This window comes from Geotrypetes seraphini, chromosome 1, assembly GCF_902459505.1.
Source record: "Geotrypetes seraphini chromosome 1, aGeoSer1.1, whole genome shotgun sequence".
Lineage (NCBI taxonomy): Eukaryota > Metazoa > Chordata > Amphibia > Gymnophiona > Dermophiidae > Geotrypetes > Geotrypetes seraphini.
Genome location: NC_047084.1, coordinates 403,552,206 through 403,575,746, shown reverse-complemented (window position 1 = coordinate 403,575,746; position 23,541 = coordinate 403,552,206). Strand labels below are relative to the sequence as shown.

The following is a 23,541-nucleotide window of genomic DNA, read 5'->3' as shown; positions in this document are numbered from 1 at the left end:
TTTACCTAAAACATTTTATTCCCTAATTATTTAATATCCTGTATAGAAACCATCTAACTATACCCTTCAATCCCCTTTTCCTTCAGGAAATCATCCAATCCCTTTTTGAAACCCAAAATCGTACTCTGTCCTACCACCTCCTCTGGAAGTGCATTCCAGGTGTCCACCACCCTTTGAGTGAAGAAGAACTTCCTAGCGTTTGTTCTGAAACTGTCACCTTTCAGTTTTTTTGAATGCCCTCTTGTTTTTGTTGCCCCTGCTAGTCTGAAGAATCTGTCTCTTTCCACCTTCTCTATCCCCTTCAAGATCTGATAAGTTTCTATCATGTCCCCTCTGTCTCCGCTTTTCCAGGGAAAAGAGCCCCAGCTTCTCTAGCCTTTCCGCATATGGAAGGTTTTCCATACCCTTTATCATCCTTGTTGCTCTTCTCTAGACCCTCTTGAGTCTCGCCATATCCTTCTTAAGGTACGGCGACCAGTACTGAACGCAGTACTCCAGTTGCGGCCGCACCATCACCCGATACATTGGCAGGATAACATCCTTCGTTCTGGTCGTGATACCTTTTTTGATAATGCCCAACATTCCGTCCGCTTTCTTCAAGGCCGCTGCGCATTGTGCCATCGGCTTCAGTGTTTTATCCACCAAAACCCCCAAGTCCTTTTCTAGGTTGCCTTCCCCCAGTACCATCTCCATCATCGTGTAGTTATACATTGGGTTTCCTTTCCCTATGTGCAAAACTTTGCATTTCTCTACATTGAAGCTCATCTGCCATATATTTGCCCACTCACTCAGTTTGTTCAGGTCTCTTTGTAGTTCTTTGCATTCCTCAACAGTTCTGACCCTACTGGAGAGTTTTGTGTCGTCCGCGAATTTTATGACTTCGCACTTCGTCCCTACTTCCAGGTCATTTATGAACATATTGAACAGCAGCGGTCCCAGCACTGACCCCTGCGGGATGCCACTCATGACCCCTTTCCAGTCAGAGTAGTGTCCCTTTACTCCCACCCTCTGTTTCCTGTCCACCAGCCAATTTTTGATCCATCTATGCACATCACCTTCCACCCTGTGGTTCCACAGTTTCCTTAGTAGGCACTCATGGGGTACCTTGTTGAAGGCTTTTTGGAAGTCCAGATATACGATGTCTATGGGGTCACCTTTGTCCAATTGTTCGCTTATCCCCTAAAAGAAGAGCAGTAGGTTCGTTTGGCATGATCTTCCTTTACATGTTGACTTGTTCTCATCAGGTTGTTTTTTTCTATGTGCTCATTGATACTGTCCTTGATCAAGGATTTGGCCATCTTCCCCAGAACTGAGGTTAAGATCACCGGTCTGTAGTTCCCTGGGTCGCCTCTTGATCCTTTTTTGAAGATAGGTGTAACATTCGCTATCCTCCAGTCCTCCGGGATTACCCCTGTTTTCAAGGTTAGGTTGCAAATCCGCTGCAGTAACTCTGCTGTTACGTCTCTGAGCTCTTTCAGTACTCTCAAGTGGATTCCGTCAGAGCCCGGAGATTTGTCAGCTTTTAATCTATCTATCTGTTTGAGTACGTCTTTGAGGCTTACCTCCATGCATGATAATTTTCCTCCTTGATCCCCCTTGAAGATTTTTTCCGGTTCCAGCATGTTGGATGTGTCCTCTTTTGTGAAGACCGATGAGAAGAACGTGTTTAGTCTGTTTGCCACTTCCTCTTCCTCCTTCACCACTCCCTTCCTGTCTCCCTCATCCAGAGGTCCCACCTCTTCTCTTGCCGGCTGTTTTCCTTTCACATAACGGAAGAATGATTTAAAATTCCGTGCCTCCCTGGCAAGTCTCTCTTCTTACTCTCTTTTTGCTTTTCTGACCATGCGGTGACATTCTTTTTGATGCTTCCTGTGCTCTTTCCAATTTTCCTCAGTTTTATTCTTTTTCCACTTCCGGAATGATTTTTTCTTGTCTCCTATAATTTTTTCTTGTCTCCTTAACTTCATTGGTTATCCATGCCGGGTCTTTTGCCTGATTCTTTTTGGACTCTTTTCTAAATCTGGGTATATGCAGGTTTTGCGCTTCATTTACCGTGTCTCTGAATAAGGTCCAGGCTTGCTCTACTGTCTGTGCTTTCCTGAAGCTGTCCTGAGCTTATTCTTCACCATTTGTCTCATGGCATCATAGTTCCCTTTCCTGAAGTTAAACATTGTTGCAATAGTTCTTCTTCCCCTTGGCATTCCTATTTCCACTTTGAACTGGATTATGTTGTGATCACTGTTTCCTAAAGGCCCTACTACTTCCACTCCCTTGGCAGGTCCTTTCAGCCTTTTGAGGATTAAATCCAGAATAACTGTTTCTCTTGTTGGTTCCTTGACAAGCTGTTCCAAGAATCAGTCCTGTACGGTCTCCAGGAACTCCGTTTCCTTTGTACATTTTGAAACTCCAAGACTCCAGTCTATCCCGGGATAGTTGAAGTCTCCCATAACTATGGTGTTTGCATTTTTGCATTCTCACCTCAATTCGGCTCCCAGTACCGTATCCTTTGCTTCAGTTTGCCCAGGTGGGCAGTAGTACAGTCCCATCTTTATCTCGGCTCCCTTTCCTCCCGGTATTTTAACCAATAATGATTCCAGTTCGTCAGTTGTCTCTGCTGCGTCCACTCTGGTTGAGTGGATGGTGTATTTTATGAAAGTGCAACTCCTCCTCCCTTCTTATGTGTCCTGTCTCTTCGGTAGAGCTTGTACCCTGGCAGTACTATGTCCCATTTGTTTGCTTCATTCCACCATGTTTCCATGATCGCTATGATGTTCAGGTTCTCATCTTTGGCCATGACTTCTAGTTCCCCCATTTTGTTCTTTAGGCTTCTTACATTAATGTACATGCAGTTGAAGTCTCGGTACTTTTTTCTCCTTGTGAATTTCCCTTGCGTTTCATTTTTCCTTCTGTTCCCTTCCTGTCCTATAGACTCCTGGTTATTGTCTCTCTTGTCATCTCCTTGTGGTACGTTCTTATTTTCCACCTTTTGTTCCTTCCTTTCATCTTGCTCCATTTTGTCTTCCCCTTGTAGTACACTTCTCCTGTGGTCCTCCTGTTTCGTCTTTATCCCTTGGTTTTTCAGCTCCTGTTTTGTGCCATTTGTGTCTTCCCAGCACTTTCCCCACTCATAATCTTCTCGGGATACTATTTTCCGAATCATCGACACCTGGTCGACTGTTGGCTTTCCCATTCTTAGTTTAAAGCTTGCTCTATTCCTCTCCTGACGTTGTTTGCTAGTAGTCTAGTTCCCGCTGTGCTCAGGTGTAGTCCATCTCTCCTGAAGAGCTTGTTCTTTCCCCAGAACGTTGTCTAGTTTCTCACAAAGTGAAAACCCTCCTCCTCACACCATCTCCTCAACCACACATTTATTGACTGTAGTTCCGTCTGTCACTTCATATCTGCCCTCTTTACTGGCAGGATCTCTGAGAATGCTCGGTAAGTGCATTCCTGCTGTAGTCTCTCCTGGTGACATCATTCGTCCCAACGTGGATTATCACTGCCGTCTCTTCCATCTCTGCTCCATCCAGGATCCTTAGTTCTTGCTCCTGGGAGACAGGTCACCAGCCGATCCTCTCTCCCTCCTGCTATGTGACTGTCCACCTGTCTTAGGATTGAGTCTCCTACCAGGATTGTAGATTTCCCTCTTTGCAGCTTCCGCTGCGGTCGCAGGTCCGTGTCCATGGTGTGCTTCGTTTCTTCTCTCTCTAGGCGCTGGTAGGATCTTGCCTCTTCTTCCTGCGAGTTTCCTCCATGGGTTCCTTCTGCCTTGGTGTCAGATGGTTCTTGTTCTTCGTTTAGTGCATCTTCCTTGTTCCTGCGCTGCTCATGTTCTTGTCCTTCCACTCTCCTGTAGGCATCCTCAATGAACTTTGAGCTCCCTGACTTGTTCCGCAATGTGCCTCTCTCTCATAGGTTCTTCGGCTGTCTGGAACGGGTCTTCTGGAATGTAGAGTCCCTCCAGTTCCCAGATCCTGTGCTTCAGACGGGAGGGGAGGTAGTCGTACATGTGGCAGTCCGTGCAGTACACTGGGAAACTCATCCTCTGGGTTCCTTCAGCTTCCATTCTTGTCCGCCTTCGAGAAGTCCCTGTACCTTTTGCTTGTGCGCTCACTCCTGTTCCTGGCTCCTTATCTTCTTCGTCTTCCACTTCCTTTCGCTTGTGTGTGTGTTTTGTCTGCCTCTTCCAAGCCCTCCGTGCCTGCCAGCTCCTTTTGCATGTGTATGTGTGTGTGGAACATAAGAACTGCCATCTCCGGATCAGACCCATGGTCCATCGAGTCCAGCGATCCGCACACGCGGAGGCCCAGTCAGGTATACACCTGATGTAGTTTTAGTCACCCACATCCCTCTATGCCTCTCGTAAGGAGATGTGCATCTAATTTGCCTTTGAATCCTAGCACAGTATCCTCCTTTGGGAGAGCATTTCAGGCGTCTACCACTCGCTGCGTGAAGCAGAACTTCCTGACATTTGTCCTGGACTTGTCCCCCCTTAGCTTCAAACCATGTCCTCTTGTCCGTGTCACATTGGACAATGTAAATAATTTATTTTCCTGCTCTATTTTATCGATGCCTTTCAGTATTTTGAATGTCTCGATCATGTCCCCTCGCAGCCTCCTCTTCTCAAGGGAGAACAGTCCCAGTTTCTTGAGTCGTTCCTCATATTCCAAGTTCTCCATACCTCCATTGCTCGTCTCTGCACCCTCTCCAGCAGTTTTATATCCTTTTCTAGGTTGGGAGACCAATGTTGGACACAGTATTCCAAGTGTGGTGTGACCATTGCTCTATAAAGCGGCATTATGACTTTCTTCAATCTACTCGTGATTCCTTTTTTTATCATGCCTAACATTCTGTTTGCTTTCTTTGCCGCTGCCGCGCATTGTGCCGATGGCTTCAGGGTCCTATCTATTAGTACACCCATTTTCTTGTTCGCTCTTACCCAGAGTTGCGCCTGACATTCTATACTCGTGTTCCTTATTCTTACTACCTAAATGCATTACTTTGCATTTCTCCACGTTGAACTTCATCTGCCATTGCTCTGCCCATTTCTCTAACTGATACAAGTCGCTCTGGAGTTCCTTGCTATCCTCCTGCGATCTGATTGCCCGGCATAGCTTTGTGTCGTCTGCAAACTTAATGATCTCACTGGATATTCCGTCTTCCAGGTCATTGATATAAATATTAAATAGGATCGGCCCAAGTACCGAGCCCTGGGGCACACCACTAGTCACTTTCTCCCAGTCTGAAAACTTCCCATTTATGCCCACTCTGCTTTCTGTTTTCCAGCCATTTGCCTATCCACCTTTGTATATCTCCCTCTATTCCATGGCTTTGTAGTTTCCTGAGAAGTCTTTCATGTGGAACTTTGTTGAACGCTTTCTGGAAGTCCAAATATATTATGTCCACCGGCATTCCACTATCAATTTGCTTGTTCACGGTCTCAAAAAATTGAAGTAAATTCGTTAAACATGATTTCCCTTTCCTGAACCCATGTTGACTGGGTTTCAGCAAGTCGTGTGTATCTAAGTGCCGGACTATGCTATCCTTGATCAGTGCTTCAACCATCTTTCCAGGGACAGACGTAAGGCTCACAGGTCTGTAGTTGCCCGGTTCTCCTCTCGATCCTTTTTTGAAAATTGGCGTGACGTTCGCTATCTTCCAGTTGTCTGGTATCTGTCCAGTTCTGATTGTCAGATTGGCAAGTTTTTGCAATAACTCTCCGATTTCAACCTTCAATTCCTTTAAGACTCTCGGGTGAATTCCATCCGGTCCAGGGGATTTGTCACTTTTAAGTTTGTCGATCTGGTAGTATATCTGGTCCAACTCCACTTCAACTGTGGTGAGGCTGTCTTCTATTACTCCACTAAACACTTTCACTGCTTCTGGTATTTTTGCGGTATCCTCCTCTGTAAAGACGGATGCAAAGAAGGAATTTCTGCAATTTGTCTGCAATTTGTTTATCTTCCTTGATGTACCCTTTTCTTCCCTGGTCATCCAGGGGTCCCACCGCCTCTTTTGCGGGTTTTTTCCCTTTCACGTATCTAAAGAAGGGCTTGAAGTTTTTGGCCTCTTGCGCTATTTTTTCCTCATAGTCCTTTTTGGCATCCCTCACCGCCTTGTGACATTTCTTCTGATCATCTTTATGTTTTTTCCATGCTTCGGTTGTTTTCATGTGTTTCCATTTTTTGAAAGAGTCCTTCTTTTCTTTTATGGCTTCCCTCACCTGTCTGGTAAGCCATGCCGGTTCTCCCTTACCTTTTGTTCTCCCTTCTTTGGAAATCCTCGGAATGTGGAGATTTTGTGCTTCTGTGATAGTATTTTTCAGTAGGGACCATGCCTGGTCTACCGTTTCAAGTTTGTCCACCTTTTTCCTGAGTCGTTGTCTCACCATGGCTCTCATGCGATCGTATTTGCCCTTTTTAAAGTTTAAGGTTGTGGTTAAGGTTTTGGCACGTTTTCTATTCCCGATGTCAAGCTTAAAGTTGATCACATTGTGATCGCTCGTCCCCAGCGGTACCGTAACTTCTCTCTTGAGCCTGCCTTTTTCCGCCTTCTGCTGCTGCCTTTTGATTGTGTGCGTATGTGTGTGTGTTCTCACCTGAGTCTTCCTTTTTCTGTCCTTCCTCTGTTGCCTTTTTGCTTGTGTGCGTGAGTGTGTGTCCTCTCTTGAGTCTGCCTTTGTGTCCTTCTGCTGCTGCCTTTTTGCTGTGGTGCGCGTATGCTATCTCACGGGTCTACCCTTTTCTTATCTTCTGTTCCTGCTGCTCTCTTTCTGTGCCCTCTGTGCCTGTTGCTTCCCTTTGTTTGTGTGTGGGTGTGGTCCCTCCTGGTCCTATCTGTTTCTTGTCTTCTGTGCCTGCTGGCCCTTTGCCTTACTTGCTAGTATGTGTATACTTTTCTTGTATGTGTATGCTCTCCTATGTGCCTGCTACTCCTTACCCTGTTGTCTTTCCTTGTGTACCTGGATGTAGTGCCCGGACCTTCTCAAGGCCCTTCGCAAAGGTGCTCTCGCTAAGGCGAGCGCCTTTGCCGCTCGCCGAACAGCTGCATGCCGTTGGCTCCCCCTCCTATTAAGGGGGAGTCTGGGCGATGACGCTGCTGACGATGGTGCTGCTGACGCAGTGCGGGTGGGCGGAGCTTACTCTCACTGCTGCCCGCTCCTCGCCACCGCTGCTAGCTACCCTCTGTCCCTTCCTCCCTCTGGCCTCAACTACCTCGCTCGCAGCCGCTGCCTGCCTGCTCCTCCGACCACGTGGTTCGCAGTGGCCTTCGCGCCACAGCTCCCCTCCTATTAAGGAGGAGTCCGGACAATGACGGTGCTGCTGATGCGGTGTGGGTGGGCGGAGCTTACTTTTGCCGCTGCCCGCTCCTCGCCACCGCTGCTAGCTCCCCTCTGTCCCTTCCTCCCTCTGGCCTCCTCAACTACCTCACTCGCAGCCGCTGCCTGCCTGCTCCTTCTTCGCTCTCAGCCATTGCCTGCCTGCTCCTCTGACCACGCGGTTCATCAAACACATCATAGGTAGAATGTGCCATGTATTTCCTTGTGTCCAGGAATTCAGCCATCAAATGCTTGTAAGAAGGAAAATGGTCTAGTGGGATATACTTATAACTATACATCTTCTGCACAAGGGATTTAAAAAATGAGGTTATATAGAAATTATAATTCAGGCTTTTATTAGCCAGCATGGATCCTTGGAACATTCTGTGTCCAAATTTATCCAGAGTTCTGCCTTCTCCTTCAGGGAGGGAAGGAGGAAGGGGGCAATGGTATGGGTTCTTGCACTGTGTGCCCTCTTTAGAGCAGACTTTATGATCAGAGACTAATGTGGTAACTGTGGTCTGTCGAACCCTGGGCAGGATTGGATACAATAGAGAGCATCTAAATTATGAGGCACCACTGGGACATCAAGTGAAGAAGACCAGTTTTGGAGCAAGGTCTCTTTCATAAGATGGTGGAGAGGGATCTTAATGCAGTCCTTAGGGCACTCTGTCCTTGAAGCTGGGCTATACACTCTAATGTCTGCCCTATCTGTCTGACAAACCTCGTAAAGAACAGACTGGGTGCAAACTTCAGCTAGAAGGAAGGCCGCAAGATTCATCTGCTGAAAAGTCAGGATAAATAATGAAGAACGGAGAGACAAGTCAGAGTCAAATCCCTTGCAGATAGGCTTTGGTGAAGCATGCCTTTGAGGGGGATGTTGAGGAGAGCGTCGTGGAGACATTGAGATGATCGATGATAGAAAGAATGTCAAGAGGAGCGTCCAGAGGGAAAGGAAGAGCTGTGCTCTCTTGATGAGGCTCCATGACATGACTGTGATGATGGGTGCTTGACATGCAGGTCAACAGCAGACGCCAGTGATGGTCGGCTCCCATGTGCATCTTTGCTGGATGCCCATGAGGTGTGTCAAGAATGTGCACCAGGGTCAGGTGATACTTCAATGTCTGGAGATCTGAGATGGGGGTCTTGCTGGAGATTCCATGCATCCATCGAATAAGGCTGAAGCAGAAGGTTTAGGAGCAGGGGCTGGCACTCCGTGTACCTGCCCCTCAGCCTGGGCAACTCTGCAACAACTGGCAATGCTACGGGCATAAGCTGTGTCTGGTGTCAAGGCACCTGTGTACCCACAGCAGATGTGTACCTCAAGGAGGACACTGAATGAAGAGAAGATGATCCAGCTTCGGTATGTCAGTGCTTAGAGTGTATGGATAGCAAAGATGCAGCCCTGGAGGGAGACATTTCTGCTTTTCAGGTTTCTTACATGGTGCACCTGAAGGTGGTAGGCCCGGTGAAGCTGATGGCAATGGTGAAGCATGAGAATTCCCTGACATGAGGACTCTGTAGTGCTTAATTAAGCTGGTCTGGCAGATGAAAAAGGGGGCGCTAAAGGGAACAGGACTCCGGTCTGCCCAGTATACAGTAGAGCCTGTAGTGGGAGGCAGTAGGCTATTCCAGCCCTTTCTGGGGCGGCTCCACCACTACTGTGAACTATCACCAAAGGCTACAGCCAAAATTCAGCCACTCGCCTTCTCCCTCCATTAATAGATGCCCAATGGTTCGATAAGTTTCTCAAAATGAGTTTTGCCCAAAAAACAATCAAAGAGGAAAGGTTGAAATAAAAGAATACAGAGTTGTACAGCTTCTGGGCTCTGCAGAAGTGGAAAGAACTGCAAGGCTCATGGGACACAGGAGGAAGTAAGTAGGAGAGCTGATGAGCACACTGAAGATTCTTAAAGTGGCAATGCACTTTGGAATGTCTGAACTGGGGCTCCGTAGGACAGTGTCACCCAATCATGAGAATAACCCCGTCTGCTTGTCCTGGGATAACCAATGATCTAAGTTATGAATCAGACACCTTGGATGTAAACTCTGTGGAGCAAAATCACAAAAATAAAACAGGAAAGTCAAAGGTGAGTCAAGAAAATAGAAGGAAAAAAGGCAGGTTCTCAGAACAATAAGATTTAGGTGATATTCAGCTATAAAACAGGAGGTAGAATTAAAATGATAATAGGAAGAAAGGAGAGCACAAAGGTCCTGTAGATCAGGGGTTCTCAACCCAGTCCCCAGGGCATATCCAGACAGTTGAATTTTCAGGATATCCTCTATGAATATGAATAGATATATCTGCATGCACAGCCTTTTTTGGTATGCAAATGTATTCAAGCATATTGTGAGAGGGACCCTGCCAACCCTGAGCTTGAACCTCAGGAATATGAGCCTTGTCCTTCCAGCTGCTTAGGAAGGAAAGGTTTAGAACCCCTGAGAGAAAGACAGAACCTAATTAAAAGTCCCAGTTATAAAACTGCCACTTTCAAGTCTGCAAAAGCTGAGTCCCAGTTTAAGAGTGCAGGTCCTTTTAAATCTTCTCCTGTCCCAGCCAGAGGGAGGGGGTGGGGCCTGGGAGCATGGAATTTTAGAGAGCAGCTTTACTTACCAGAGAGAGTCCCAGCACATGGCCAAGGAGGAAGGAAACAGTCCAGAAAGGCAAACGTAAAGCTGCTAAGAAAACTGCTGGAGAGAAAACATGAGCAGGTAGAAGTGCCTGATACTGAAATGCAGGGATCGGATTTAGAAGAGGCTGTTTGTGACCCACAGGGGGAAGAAATGGATTGGCAGCCTGCTTCTGAAATGCTGGATAATGCTGAGGAAAGCATGGACTTTTGAACAGTGTCCTGGGAATACAGAGGAACTGTGAGTAACGTTTTTTATGTGAAAGGACTGAAGCTGATGTGGGGGGTTTTTTCTTGTTGCTTTATTGTCTGGAAAGATTACTTAAAGCTAATTGATTGCTAATGATAAAGCCCAGGGAGGGAAAACGTGTGCTCCATGTGAACCTTTTGTCAAACTTTTTTTTTTCTCTCTGAAGAAAACTTCTTGCTCTGTGTGAAAGCTACTAGGAAGGACTTTTGTACTTTTGGGGAGGGTGGAAGCTGTATGCTTTTGGGGAAGCTGTTTACTTTTGGGGAGGGTGGAGAGACCAGCGGGTATTAGCTCCACCACCCTGAGAGGGCTTGTGTTCTTTGACCTGGCACAAAGCCCTGCCTTGCTAAGGTCAGAGCTAGAAAAGATAGAGAAGTATTTTTTGTGAAATGTTTTTTTTGTTGTTGTTAGTGTTAACATCTGGGCATCTCCTGAGATGGGGAGAGCTGTGTGTTCCATTTGAAACTAAGAAAAGGAACAGCACTAAAATGAAATTACTAATTTAAAACTTTGTATGGTGTTCAAAACCAGGAAACCAAAGAAGTTTGAGCTCTGCTTGATTGTTGAGAACTGTGGTTTTGCTAAAGCAAAGTGGGACCATTTGAATTTCCTTTGCAAAGTGTTTTGCTGGGTTTTTTTCTGTTTGATTATGTGTTGAAAATCCTGACATCCCGACAAAGAGAAATTGTTGGTGTTGTTTTTCTTAATGCTAATAAACCAATCTTGTTTTCCTTTCCAAGAGTCCTGGTGTGCATTGGGAGATGCCGGGGGAAGGGAAAAATTGGGAGTAAGACCAAGCAGCCATCCTGACTTTGTGATTGTGGGGCTCAGCACAGGCCTCCGCTCGGCCAGCCACAGGTCCCTGTCACATATTCATTGTGGCTATCTTAAAAACCTGAGTGACTTGGTGTGCCTCAAAGACTGGGTAGAGAAGCACTGCTCTAATATTTCTTATTAGGATCTCTGCGGTGGAAAATATTATACTAGCCAAAATTACTTTGCTTTTTTATTATTTTGACAATAATGCAGTAGTACTACAGTATTCATTTTTTATAAGTAAAAATTCATTTTAGTTTCATTTCAAATATAACTCACTGTTTCTTCCATAAAACTTTTAATGAGGATCAATTTCTGAAACATTTTCAGTTTTATATTCCAGTCACTGTCCATTGTATTACTTTTATCTTCTTTTTCTACATGAGACGAATACTCTTCCAAAGAACTGGGATTAATCTGAAGTAAGAGGCGTCCTACAAGGCATACAAACAAGATGCATGATTAATATTACTATTTCAGTTATAATTGTTTATTTAAGTTATTGGCTTTATTATACTATAATTCCATTGTCCTTATGCATTCATGTTCCTCTCTAGGGTCCATTTCTAAGACCATGAGTATTATAATATCAGAACCCAGTAGGTCACTTAACCCTCCACTACCATCCAATTTGAACAGGGAACCACAAGAATATAATACATAAATCCCATTCCCTCTCCCTATTACTCCTAAGTCAAAGCAACCTCTCTACCACATCCACCCTCCCTACCTGCAGGCCTTCCAATACAGTATATAAATGATTTTTATAAATTATTTTAAGAGAATGCAAGAAATACTGACAACTCATGCTCCCCCTGTAAAGTCCTCATTCATTCATTCATTCACTCATTATAGCTCTATGATAGAGAATGCAAGGTTGAGTAGAGCCCAAAACTGTTTAAAGGTAATACATGGAATGTGGATGCATGACATCCAAGATAATGTCAGTAGTAGCATTTGTGTTTGCTTCAAAATGATCTTAACTTCAGTGTGGAGGGATAAAACCTTTGATTCCCTTTCTACCCATTTGTCTATTTACTTTTTGGACTATGTACTAAATAACCTGGATCTCATGCTTTAATTTTTTTGTCAGGAAGTTTGTTTATTTAAAGCTTCTATACTGCTAACTAATGGCTATGAAGTAAATTGAGAACGGTTTACATGAGCAGCTTTGATGGAAATATGAACATTAGCTTCAGTAATGATGGTACAATACACGAGCTACAATATATGCAATAACACAACACTGCTGAAATTATATTAAAATAGCTTAGTAATGGTGTTACATACAGAATTAGATTGTTTCTGAGATGTCCAGCATACATTGGTTCTTAAAAGTAGTAGCTGAAAAGGTAAAAAATAAGAGGTTAGCTTCCATTAACTACAAAACATCAAGACAGACAAAAATATCAGGAAAAGTTAAGAGAGGCTGGTCTTGTCATAAAAGCAAAGAGAAAAAAGAAAGAGAAAAAATAACTGACAGTAAAACGGGGAGACAAAACATTTTTTAAATAATTCAGTGATATGAAGAAGTGCAAATGTGGCACTGTGAGACTCAAAGGTGAAGGGGAGAAATATGTAGAAGATGATAAAAAAAAAGGATGAAATGCTTAACAAATATTTCTGTTCTGTGTTCATGGCTGAAGCACTGGGAGCAGAACCGCAGAAGACAAATGTGAATAGGAGGAGTGGTAGACATAAGAACATAAGAAGTTGCCTCCGCTGAGGCAGACCAGAGGTCCATCTCGCCCAGCGGTCCGCTCCCGCGGCGGCCCATCAGGCCCACTGCCTGAACAATAGTCTCTGACTAATTTTATAAATTACCTCTAATCCTATCCCTATAACCTTACCTCTACTCTTATCTGTACCCCTCTATCCCTTTGTCCTCCAGGTACCTGTCCAGACCTTCTTTGAAGCCCTGTAGCGTGCTTCTGCTTATCACATCCTCCGGTAGCGTGTTCCATGTATCCACCACCCTCTGGGTGAAAAAGAATCTCCTGGCGTTTGTTCTAAACCTCTCCCCTTTCAATTTCTCTGAGTGTCCCCTTGTACTTGTGGTTCCCCATAGTTTGAAAAAATCTGTCCCTGTCCACTTTTTCTATGCCCTTCATGATTTTGAAGGTTTCTATCATGTCTCCTCTAAGTCATCGCTTTTCCAGCGAGAAAAGCCCCAGCTTTTTCAGTCTGTCAGTATATGAGAGGTCCCCCATACCCTTTATTAGCTTAGTTGCTCTTCTCTGGACTCTCTCAAGTACCGCCATGTCCTTCTTGAGGTACGGCGACCAGTACTGGACACAGTACTCCAGGTGCGGGCGCACCATTGCACGATACAGTGGCAGGATGACTTCCTTAGTCCTGGTCGTGATACCTTTCTTAATGATACCCAACATTTTGTTTGCTTTCCATGAGGCTGTGGCGCACTGCACCGACGCCTTCAATGTTGTGTCTACCATCACTCCCAGGTCTCTTTCAAGGGTGCTCACCCCTAGTGGTGATCCCCTCATCTTGTAAGTGAACATCGGGTTCTATTTCCCAACATGCATGACCTTGCATTTCCCTATGTTGAAGCTCATTTGCCACTTTTTGGCCCACTCTTCCAGCGTTGTCAGATCTTTTTGGAGGTCTTCGCAGTCCTCCATGGTTTTGACCCTGCTGTACAATTTAGTGTCATCCGCAAATTTAATAACCTCACATTTTGTTCCCGCCTCCAGGTCGTTAATAAATATATTGAACAGAAGCGGTCCCAGCACCGACCCCTGCGGAACTCGGCTCGTGACCCATTACCAGTCTGAGTAATGGCCCTTTACTCCAACCCTCTGTTTCCTGTCCGCCAGCCAGTTTTTGATCCATCGGTGGACCTCCCCTTGCACCCCGTGGTTTCATAGCTTCCTTAGCAGTCTTTCGTGTGGCACCTTGTCGAAGGCTTTTTGGAAGTCAAGGTAAATGATGTCTATGGATTCCCCTTTATCCACCTGGCTGTTTACCCCCTCAAAGAAGTATAATAAGTTTGTGAGGCATGACCTGCCCTTGCAGAAACCATGCTGGCTCGACTTTAGCTGCCCATTTTTTTCGATGTGTTCCCAGATGCTGTCTTTAATCAGCACTTCCATCATCTTTCCCGGGACCGAGGTCAAGCTCACTGGCCTGTAGTTTCCCGGGTCTCCCCTTGAGCCTTTCTTGAAGATGGGCGTGACATTTGCTATTTTCCAGTCCTCTGGAATCTCTCCAGTTTTTAAGGATAGGTTGCATATTTGTTGAAGTGGCTCAGCTATTTCGTTCCTTAGTTCTTGAGTACCCCTGGGTGAATGCTGTCCGGACCTGGCAATTTGTCGCTCTTTAGCCTGTCTATCTGCCTGAGGACATCCATCTTGCTCACCTCTAGTTGGACCAGATTTTCATCCTGATCTCCTTTTACGATGTCCTCGGGTTCCGGAATGCTGGTTGTGTCCTCCCTCGTGAAAACTGACGTGAAGAACTCATTTAACCTGTCCGCTATCTCCTTTTCCTTTATTACTGCTCCCTTGCTGTCTCCATCATCCAAGGGTCCCACTTCCTCCCTAGCTGGTTGCTTCCCCTTGACGTACCTGAAGAATGATTTGAAGTTTGTTGCTTCCCCCGCCAGTCTCTCTTCATATTCTCTTTTTGCTTTCCTAACCACTCGGTGACACTCCTTTTGGTTGTCCTCTGTCTGATCCTTTTTCCATTTTTTGAATGATGGCTTCTTATCACTTATTGCCTTTTGCACTGCATTTGTTATCCACACTGGGTTTTTTGTTCTATTTTTTTTGCACCCTTTCCTGAACTTGGGGACGCACAGGTTCTGTGCTTCGTGCACCGTGCCCTTGAGTAGGGTTCAGGCTTTTTCTACGGACTCCATCTTCCTTGCGGTATCGTTGAGTTTCTTTCCCACCATTTTCCTCATGGCATCATAATTCCCTTTTTTGAAGTTGAGTGCTGTCGTTGTGATTCTTTTCACCTTTGATGATCCAATTTCTAGCTTGTACTGGATCGTGTTGTGATCGCTGTTTCCTAGTGGGGCTAGTACTGCCACCTCCTTAGCGGGTCCTCCTAGTTCGTTGAAAATTAGGTCAAGAGTGGCATCTCCCCGTGTTGGTTCCCTGACCAGCTGTTCCATGAAACAGTCCCTCGTGACCTCCATGAATTTGGTCTCCCTCATACAGTTTGAGTGCCTGATGCTCCAGTCTATTCCCGGGTGGTTGAAGTCCCCCATCACCACCACACTTCCGCTTTTGCATAGCTGTCTCAGTTTGGCCTCCAGGTCCTGGTCGATTTCTTCCGATTGTCCAGGTGGGCGATAGTATAGACCCAATTTTATGTCTGCTCCTGCTCCTCCTGGTAGCTTAACCCTGACTGATTTTCAGAGAGTTGTGTTCGTGAGGAGCTAGCTAAATAAAAGATAGATAAAGCAATGGGGCTGGATGGTGTACATCCAAGGGTGCTGAAGGTACTTAGGGAACTTCTGGTGGCTCCGATGACTGACCTTTTCAATGCTTCTCTAGAGTCCAGAGTGGTACCGGAAGACTGGAGAAGGGCAGATGTGGTCACTCTCCACAAAAGTGGAAGTAAGGAAGATGTAGGGAATTACAGGCCACTAAGTCTGACTTCAGTGGAAAGCAAATTAATAGAAATGGTGAAGTTTCTGGAATCTGGTGGATTACAGGACTGGAGGCAACATGGATACACTACAGATAAGTCTTATCAATCAAATCTGATAAATTTATTTGACTGGGTGACCAGAGAATTGGGAGTGTGCTAGATGTAGTGTATTTAGATTTTATCACAAGTGTCTAATAAATAAATCGAGTGCCCTCAGGATGGGTCTGTGTCAGGAAATTGTTCAGTGAAAGGCGACAGAGGATAGTGGTCAATGGAGATCGCTATGAGGAAAGGGAAGTTACCAGTAGTATGCCTCAAAATTCTCTTCTTGGGCCTGTTCTTTTTAACATTTTTGTGAATGATATTGAGCAATATTTGCCTCTTTGTGGATGATACCAAAATCTGCAATACAGTAGAAACCCCGAAGCTTGAAGTTTGAAGATTTAATGCTAAGAAATGCAAGGTCATGCATTTGGGCTGCAAAAACCCAAAGAAATGGTATAGTTTAGTGGATGAAGAACTTATGTACCAGACAGATGAGCGTGATTTGGGTGTGATTGTATGAGATGAACTTAAAGTGGCTAAACAGGTTGAAAAGGTGATGGCGAAAACTAGAATGAGGCTAGGGCACATAGGGAGAGATTTGGTCAGTATTAGACTCTGGTGAGACCTCATTTAGAATATTGTGTACAATTCTGGAGGTCACACCTTCAAAAAGATATAAAAAGGATGGAGTTGATCCTGAGAAAGGCTACTAAAATGGTGCATGGTCTTCGTCATAAGGCATATGAGGACAAACTTAAAGATCTCAATATGAAAGCTTTGGAATGAGAAAGCACAGGATGAAGTTAAGAGGCTCAGGAGCAGTGGCATACCTAACATATGTGACACCCGAGGCCTATCATCTTTTGACCCCCCCATCTATATAAAAAATATGATTTTTAGTAACAATCCACATATCGCACAACAAGAGTGCACCTAGGAAAAGGCAGCATGTTAAACACTGCAGTGAGCACTAGAACACCAACACATATATTGTAAAACTAAACAAGCCAGATCCCGCACAGTCAATTGATCCTGTAATCAATGCCAACTGAAAACTATGTCCTTTTTCATACACACAGAACAGAGATACACCCTCACCCAATATGGGATAATCACAAACTAAAAATAGAAATATGTAGACAAAAGTTAAACTGAACTGCCAAGAAACCAGACTCTACTTATAATGCAACACCACAAAAGCAGTGACACATGTCCCCTAATACTGTGTAAAATATAAAGACAGTAGATGTAAATTTGAAAACCTGATACATAACAATTACCACTTTACAAATTAACAAATACAAATAAAACAAATAATGAGAAATAAGAAAATACCATTTTATTGGACTAATCCTAAACTAAACTAAACTAAACTAAACCTTAGGTTTGTATACCGCACCATCTCCGCGTGCGCAGAGCTCGGCACGGTTTACAGAGGTTGGGAGGAAAGGAACTACAAAGGAAGGATATAGGGGAGGGACTGAGGAGATAGAGGGGGACAGGGTACTAGTGCACGGGAGGTGATTAGATTTTTGAAAAGAGCCAAGTTTTCAAGTGTTTGCGGAAGGATTGGAAGGAGCTAGAATTTCTGAGCGGGGATGAAAGGTTGTTCCAGAGTTCTGTGGTTCTAAAGGGGAGGGATGTTCCAAGTTTTCCTGCGCGGGATATACCTTTTATAGAAGGGAAAGAAAGTTTCAGTTTTTGGGAGGATCTAGTCGAGAGCGGGTTTGAGGAATTCCAGAGGAGTGGGATAACAGGAGGAAGGATGCCATGTAGAATCTTGAAGGCTATGCAGACACATTTATAGAGGACTCTGGAGTATACTGGGAGCCAGTGAAGCTTGGAGAGGAGTGGGGAAACGTGGTCCAACTTGCCTTTTGCGAAAATAAGCTTGGCCGCGGCGTTCTGAATTAGCTGAAGTCTATGGAGGTTTTTCTTAGTTAGGCTTATATAGATGGAGTTGCAGTAGTCCAGTCTAGAGAGGATGGTGGATTGAACGAGGATGGCGAAATGAGAATGATGAAAGCAGGATCTTACTTTCCTCAACATATGGAGGCTAAAGAAGCATTTTTTTACCAGGGAGTTGAGGTGATCGTTGAAGGAGAGAGAGGAATCTAAGATGATACCTAGGACTTTGCTTGAAAACTCAAGCTGAAGAGTAGGGCCGGAAGATAGAGGGATGGAGGTGGGTAAATGGTCTGAGATTGGGCCGAGCCAAAGTAGTTTGGTTTTGGACTCATTCAGTTTCATTTGTACAGATTGGGCCCAGGAATTGGAGGTTCGTAATACATGTGGAGATGTTCTCAGAGAGGTTCGAGTCGGTTTCGAGGAGGATGAGGATGTCATCAGCGTAGGAGTAGAGAGTTTCTAGGGGGGATAAATGAAGGAGTTTCAGAGAGGACATGTAGATGTTGAAAAGGATAGGGGAGAGGGGTGAGCCTTGAGGGACTCCACATTTCGGCTTCCAGGCGGGGGATGAGGAACCGTTTGTGTTAACGGTGTAGGAGCGGAAGCGTAGGAATTTCGAGAACCAATCCAGGACTGTGGAGCTTATGCCTATTTCGGAGAGTTGGAAGATTAGGATGTCGTGGTGAACGACATCGAAGGCTGCGGAGAGGTCGAATTGAAGAAGAACAGCAAATTTGTTGCGAGAATGAAGTTGTTGCACCTTAGAGATTAGTGAGGCCAAGAGGGATTCGGTGCTAAAGTTGGGTCTGAAGCCGAATTGGTGGGGTAGGAGGATAAAGAATCGTTCTAGGTAGGATGAGAGTTGGGTGGATATGATGGATTCTAATAGCTTGGTTAGGAGAGGGATATTTGCTATAGGACGGTAATTTGATGGAATGGAGGGGTCGAGGTCGGCCTTTTTCAGTAGAGGGGACAGTGAAATGTGTCCCATGTCGGGGGAGAAAAGGCCTGATGTTAGGGCAGAGTTTATAAGTTCGGTGAGGGAAGCGATGGCCTGTGTAGGGATATTCTCGAATAGGTAGGAGGGGAAAGGATCCAAAATGCACTTGCAAGTTTTTAGTTTGAGGCAGAGTTTGGAGACTTGCGGTTCAGAGACAAGCTCGAAGGCGGTCCAGGATCTGTCGGCAGGAATGGATACAGGTAAGGTAGAGTTGGGAACAGTAGAGGTCAGGGAATTGTAGGAGACTGTGGGGGGGAAGGAGCATCTTAGGGTGGTAATCTTTTCATTAAAGAAATTTGCAAGGGCCTCGGCTGATAGAGATGGTGGAAGCAAAGACGGGTCTTTTTTTATAGTTAGGGAGCGCCAGATGTTGAACAGCGCACTGATCTGGTTGTTGGATCTGGAGATCTTGTCTCCAAAGAAGTTTTTCCTGGATTTTTTTAATGTTGAATTGTAAAATTTAATATTAGCCCTCCAGGTCTGTCTATCAGAGGGGGATTTGGATTTTTTCCATTTGCGCTCCAAAGCGCGACACTTCTGTTTCAATTCTCTGTGAAGGGGTAGGTACCAGGGGGCCTTTCGGGAATAGGAGATGGTTTTGGTGGTTAATGGAGCAAGGGAGTGGTAGGTGGACTCGGAGAGGACGGTCCAGTTGTGCCAGTGTGATTCGGGGTCTATAGGTCTAGGGTTGGAAGAGAGTTTGTTGAGAAATTTGGACCAGAATAGGTTGCTCGAGGTTTTTTTGCGGTAGGTTATGGAATGGGAGGAGTGGGGTGGGGAGTCAAGATGTGACATGAAGACGGGGAGACAGGTAGTCCCTAAGAAGTGGTCTGACCAAGGGACTTGTTCCCAGCGAGTGTCGTCGGTTGAGGTTTTGAAGGTGGTAAGATCAATGAAGGTGGTGAAGTCTAGAGTATGCCCTTTTTCGTGGGTTTGGGATGGGGTGGGTGAGGGAAAGCCAAGAGAGGTAAGGAAGTTGTTGAATTCGGATGTATCATTGTTATTTGTGTCGTCGAGGTGGAGATTAATATCACCAACAATCAGAAGTCTTTGGAATTTAAGGAAGGCATTTGTTATGGTCTCATAGACGAGATTTGAAGATTTCGCCCAAGGGGTGGGTGGCCGGTATAGTAATAGGATGCCCAATGGGTGGGTGCAGAGTTCGTCATTGACTGAAGCAAGCAAATATTCTAGAGAAGGATGGGTGCCCGTCTCAAGGAGCTGGACGTCGAAGAAAGATTTGTAGAGGAGTGCCAGGCCACCTCCTTTTCGATTGGGTCTGGGGGAAAAGAGGCCTTGGTAACCGTGGGGGAGGAGTTCGTTTTGTGTGAATAGGTCGTCTTTGGCGGTCCATGATTCTGTGATGCATTTTTCAATTAGCTTTCAGAAGCCAAATCTTTCTTCAGAACAGTACAGTATACTGCTGTTATGGTATCCTGTCCTGAGGAAAGGGGTTTAGTCCAAAAAATTGCCTTATTTCCATTTCCTATTTATAAATGTTTATCCATACAGTTACAATACTACTTGATTTTAAGTAAAGCAACAAAAAAAATCTTTCTACCTTTTGTCGTTTTTGGTTTAATCATCTTCTCTTTGCTCTCTTCTTTCTATACAGCGTTTGTCCTCTCTCCCTTCAATGCAAGATCTGCCCTCTCTTTGCCCCTTCCACCTGTAGTGAGGTTTTATGGTACTAATCAGTTACATAAACAAGTTACGTGTCTGTTAGTTTTGTCTAGGGAAAACCATAAACTCTGCCAGGTCCAAATTTCTTTGTCTATTTATACGACACAAGACCCAGGATAATGAGAAATACTTTTATTATGAAAATAGAAAAATATAATTCACAAGCCAGCAGCAATATCTAAATATTGTTCACAAAATATCTGATTTACATATATGAAACTCAGTACATAATTATTCCAATACACTTGTTAGATAACTAAGTAAAACTAATTCTTACACACACTAAACAATTCCTTATAATAATAATAATCCCTGATTAGCAGCAATTGATTACAGTTATGACCAAGGTAGCTTTCCAAACCTTATCCTATATCACAATCGGATGCACTTATCTAACCCCAGCTGATAAGATAATAAGTTCCTTATTCTCATCATACAGTTAGGCCTTGGCCCCCGGGAGATGGACTTAAGTCTTCTAAGCTTCGTAGATGTATAAATTCTTCTGTTACAGGAACAAAGTTCTGCAGCCACTGGTACAAACTGTAATTTATTAGCAGCCACGTTTCCTTGAAGTGATGGAATTCAGATCTGTTTAGAGTCCGATTCACTCTCTCTCAGGCAGAGAGTCAAACGAGGTAACTGTTCAGGTCTTAATTATTAAGAAAGAGAAGCGTGGAGAATACCTGTGGTAAGATGTGAGTTCACCCACATCCTGACACAGACTAATTATAATTAGCAACTTTTCACTTGGACCTCATCAGATGACTTCCTTGGACCAATCCAGAAACAGATCTTAGATGAATAGCCTTTCTGTGTAAAGTCTCATACAGGCTGGGAGACACAGGAGCCGTTCGAAAGATAAGGACAGCATAGGAATATAACTCAAAGATAAGCACAGCATAGGAGCATAACTCCCCCAGGAATCACACAGTCTAAGCATGAAGGCATAGATGGATGTCCTTGACTAGAATACCATTCTGGTACATACCCAGAATGCATCGGGCAGAAACAGCAAAGATGTGTTCTTCTTTCTCTTCTTGCAAAGTTCATGCTGGAAAGATTTCTTGCAGACAATGGTTCAGGCTTGATGATGTCAGAGCGGCCTAACCTTCAGGTGCAAATAAGGAAACACCCCTACAAACCCAGCTTCTGTCCTCTCTCTCTACCCCTTCCATCTACTACCCACACTCTCTCTGCCCCTTCCATATACTGTCCACCCTCTCTGTCTTCCAAATGGCATCTTCCCTCTTTCTATGTCCCTTCAATAAACTATATATCCGGGGTCCCTTCTCTCCTTTGCACATGATTCATTTCAGGTTCACCCCCTCTCCATTTTTCTGTCTCCACCCCTTCCCCTAAGCTTAGGCATCTCTCTCTTTCTCTTCTCCTTTCCTTCCTTCCTTCCTACTCCACACCATGGTGTGGTATCTCTCTCCTCCATTCCCTGTGGAGCAGCAGCATTTCTCCTCCCCTTCCCTGTGCAGCAGAAGCATTTCTCCACCCATTCCCTGTGCAGCAGCAGCATTTCTCCCCCCTTCCCTGTGCCGCAGCAGCATTTCTCCCCCCTTACCTGTGCAGAATTTCTCCCCCTTACCTGTGCAGCATTTTCCCCCCCTTACCTGTGCAGCATTTCTCCCCCTTGCCTGTACAGCATTTCTTCCCCCCTTGCCTGTACAGCAGCAGCATGTCTCCCCCCTTGCCTTTGCAGCATTTCTCCCCCCTTGCCTGTGCAGTATTTCTACTCCCTTCCCTGTGCAGCAGCAACATTTCTCTTCCCTGCCCAGCATGTCTGGATGATTCTCCTGCTCACGCGGTCTGCGGCTGCGTCGGAAGCCTTCTCTCTGACGTTGTGACGTCAGAGGGAACACTTCTGACGCAGCCACAGCTTTGAGCAGGGGAGCCAGCCAGATGCTGAAAAATCACCAGAGGGAGCCGCGGACACCCCTCTTTATAGTTTACTGCCGCTGCTGCAGCAGCGGCAGAATAGGGAGGGTGACCAGCTGTGCACCCCCTTGGGGCGTGCACCCAGGGCGAACCATCCCCCCCTTGGTACGCCACTGCTCAAGAGTAATCTAAGGAAAGACTTTTTTTTATAGAAAGGGTGATTAGATAAGTGGAACAGGAAGAGGTTGTGGAGACAGAGACTGTGTTTGAATTCCAGAGAGCTTCGGATAGGCACATGGAATCTCTTACAGAGAGGAAGAGATAATGGTTACTGCAGATGGGCAAACTGGATGGGCCATTTGTCCTTTATCTGCCATCATGTTTCTATATACATGTACAAATCATTTACCTAGTCTATCCTTTGATTGACTCAACAATAAAGAATACTATACCCCATATCCCTTCATTATACTTATTTATATAATTAGCCTCAATGAATATACATACTAAAACTTTTTGTTGCCATTTAAATGTATCATAATTTAAACTTCCTTTGTATATTCTGCTTCATCCTATCATGTAAGAGACATGATACAGACATGTCTTAATGATTCCATTTTATTTCACATTTCAAATCAATCTCTCCAAAAAGACCTCATTCTTAAAAGGTGCTCTAATGAATGAATGAATGAGGGATTTTTTTTGTGAAAGACCAATTACCAGCATTCTATTTCTGGCAAAAGCTTTTAAAAGTTTTTTTTGCCTTCCAACTTTAAGAATTGTCATGAGAAGGCTGAGAAAGAGAAGAGGGTGATATAAGGAGCTCTGCCTTCTCTATCTTAGAGCTGTGCCTAATTTCTAGAGTTCTATAAAATACAGACGATTTTTACATTACATTTTCCCGCTCATACTGATTACAGTTCTGAGTTGTTTATATAAATAAGCCTGATACAGTCATTCCAAATTCATAATTCAAAACCAAAATTAAGTCAAAATTTAAATCAATTGGATAACACATGTTTCTTAAACAAAATAGATTGCTCTTACCAATCCTACCCTATGCAATTGAGCAAAACCATGTATTATCTTAAAGGTAAGACAAAATACCTTAACATAAATTCTTGCTTCTATTGGCAACCAATGAAGCTTAATATAACTTGGTGTATCCCTATCACACTTGCCAAGGCAGCAGATCAATTGAATTGGAAGATTAGGTTTTCACCTTCAATAACACTGGTCATCCCCCCAAAAAAGTTTTTCTTTGCTACTGAGAAGTTAAGAAGTGTTCTTAGTTAATTTAATAACACTGATTTCAGATCTGTAATTGAAATTCAGCTAGTACGTCAGGTTTCTGAGATACATGTTACTGATTTTTTAGACAGTTTGCCATATT

At 44.5% G+C, this 23,541-nt stretch overlaps 1 protein-coding gene across 1 annotated transcript in view; it reads right to left on the bottom strand.

The window, feature by feature from the left end:
* LOC117347325 (dynein heavy chain 6, axonemal-like) overlaps positions 1–23,541 on the bottom strand; it is a 2,502,256-nt gene that overhangs the window by 353,849 nt on the left and 2,124,866 nt on the right. Inside the window, 1 exon segment of the mRNA XM_033918113.1 lies at positions 11,291–11,445. Within this exon segment, the coding sequence (XP_033774004.1) occupies positions 11,291–11,445 (155 nt within the window).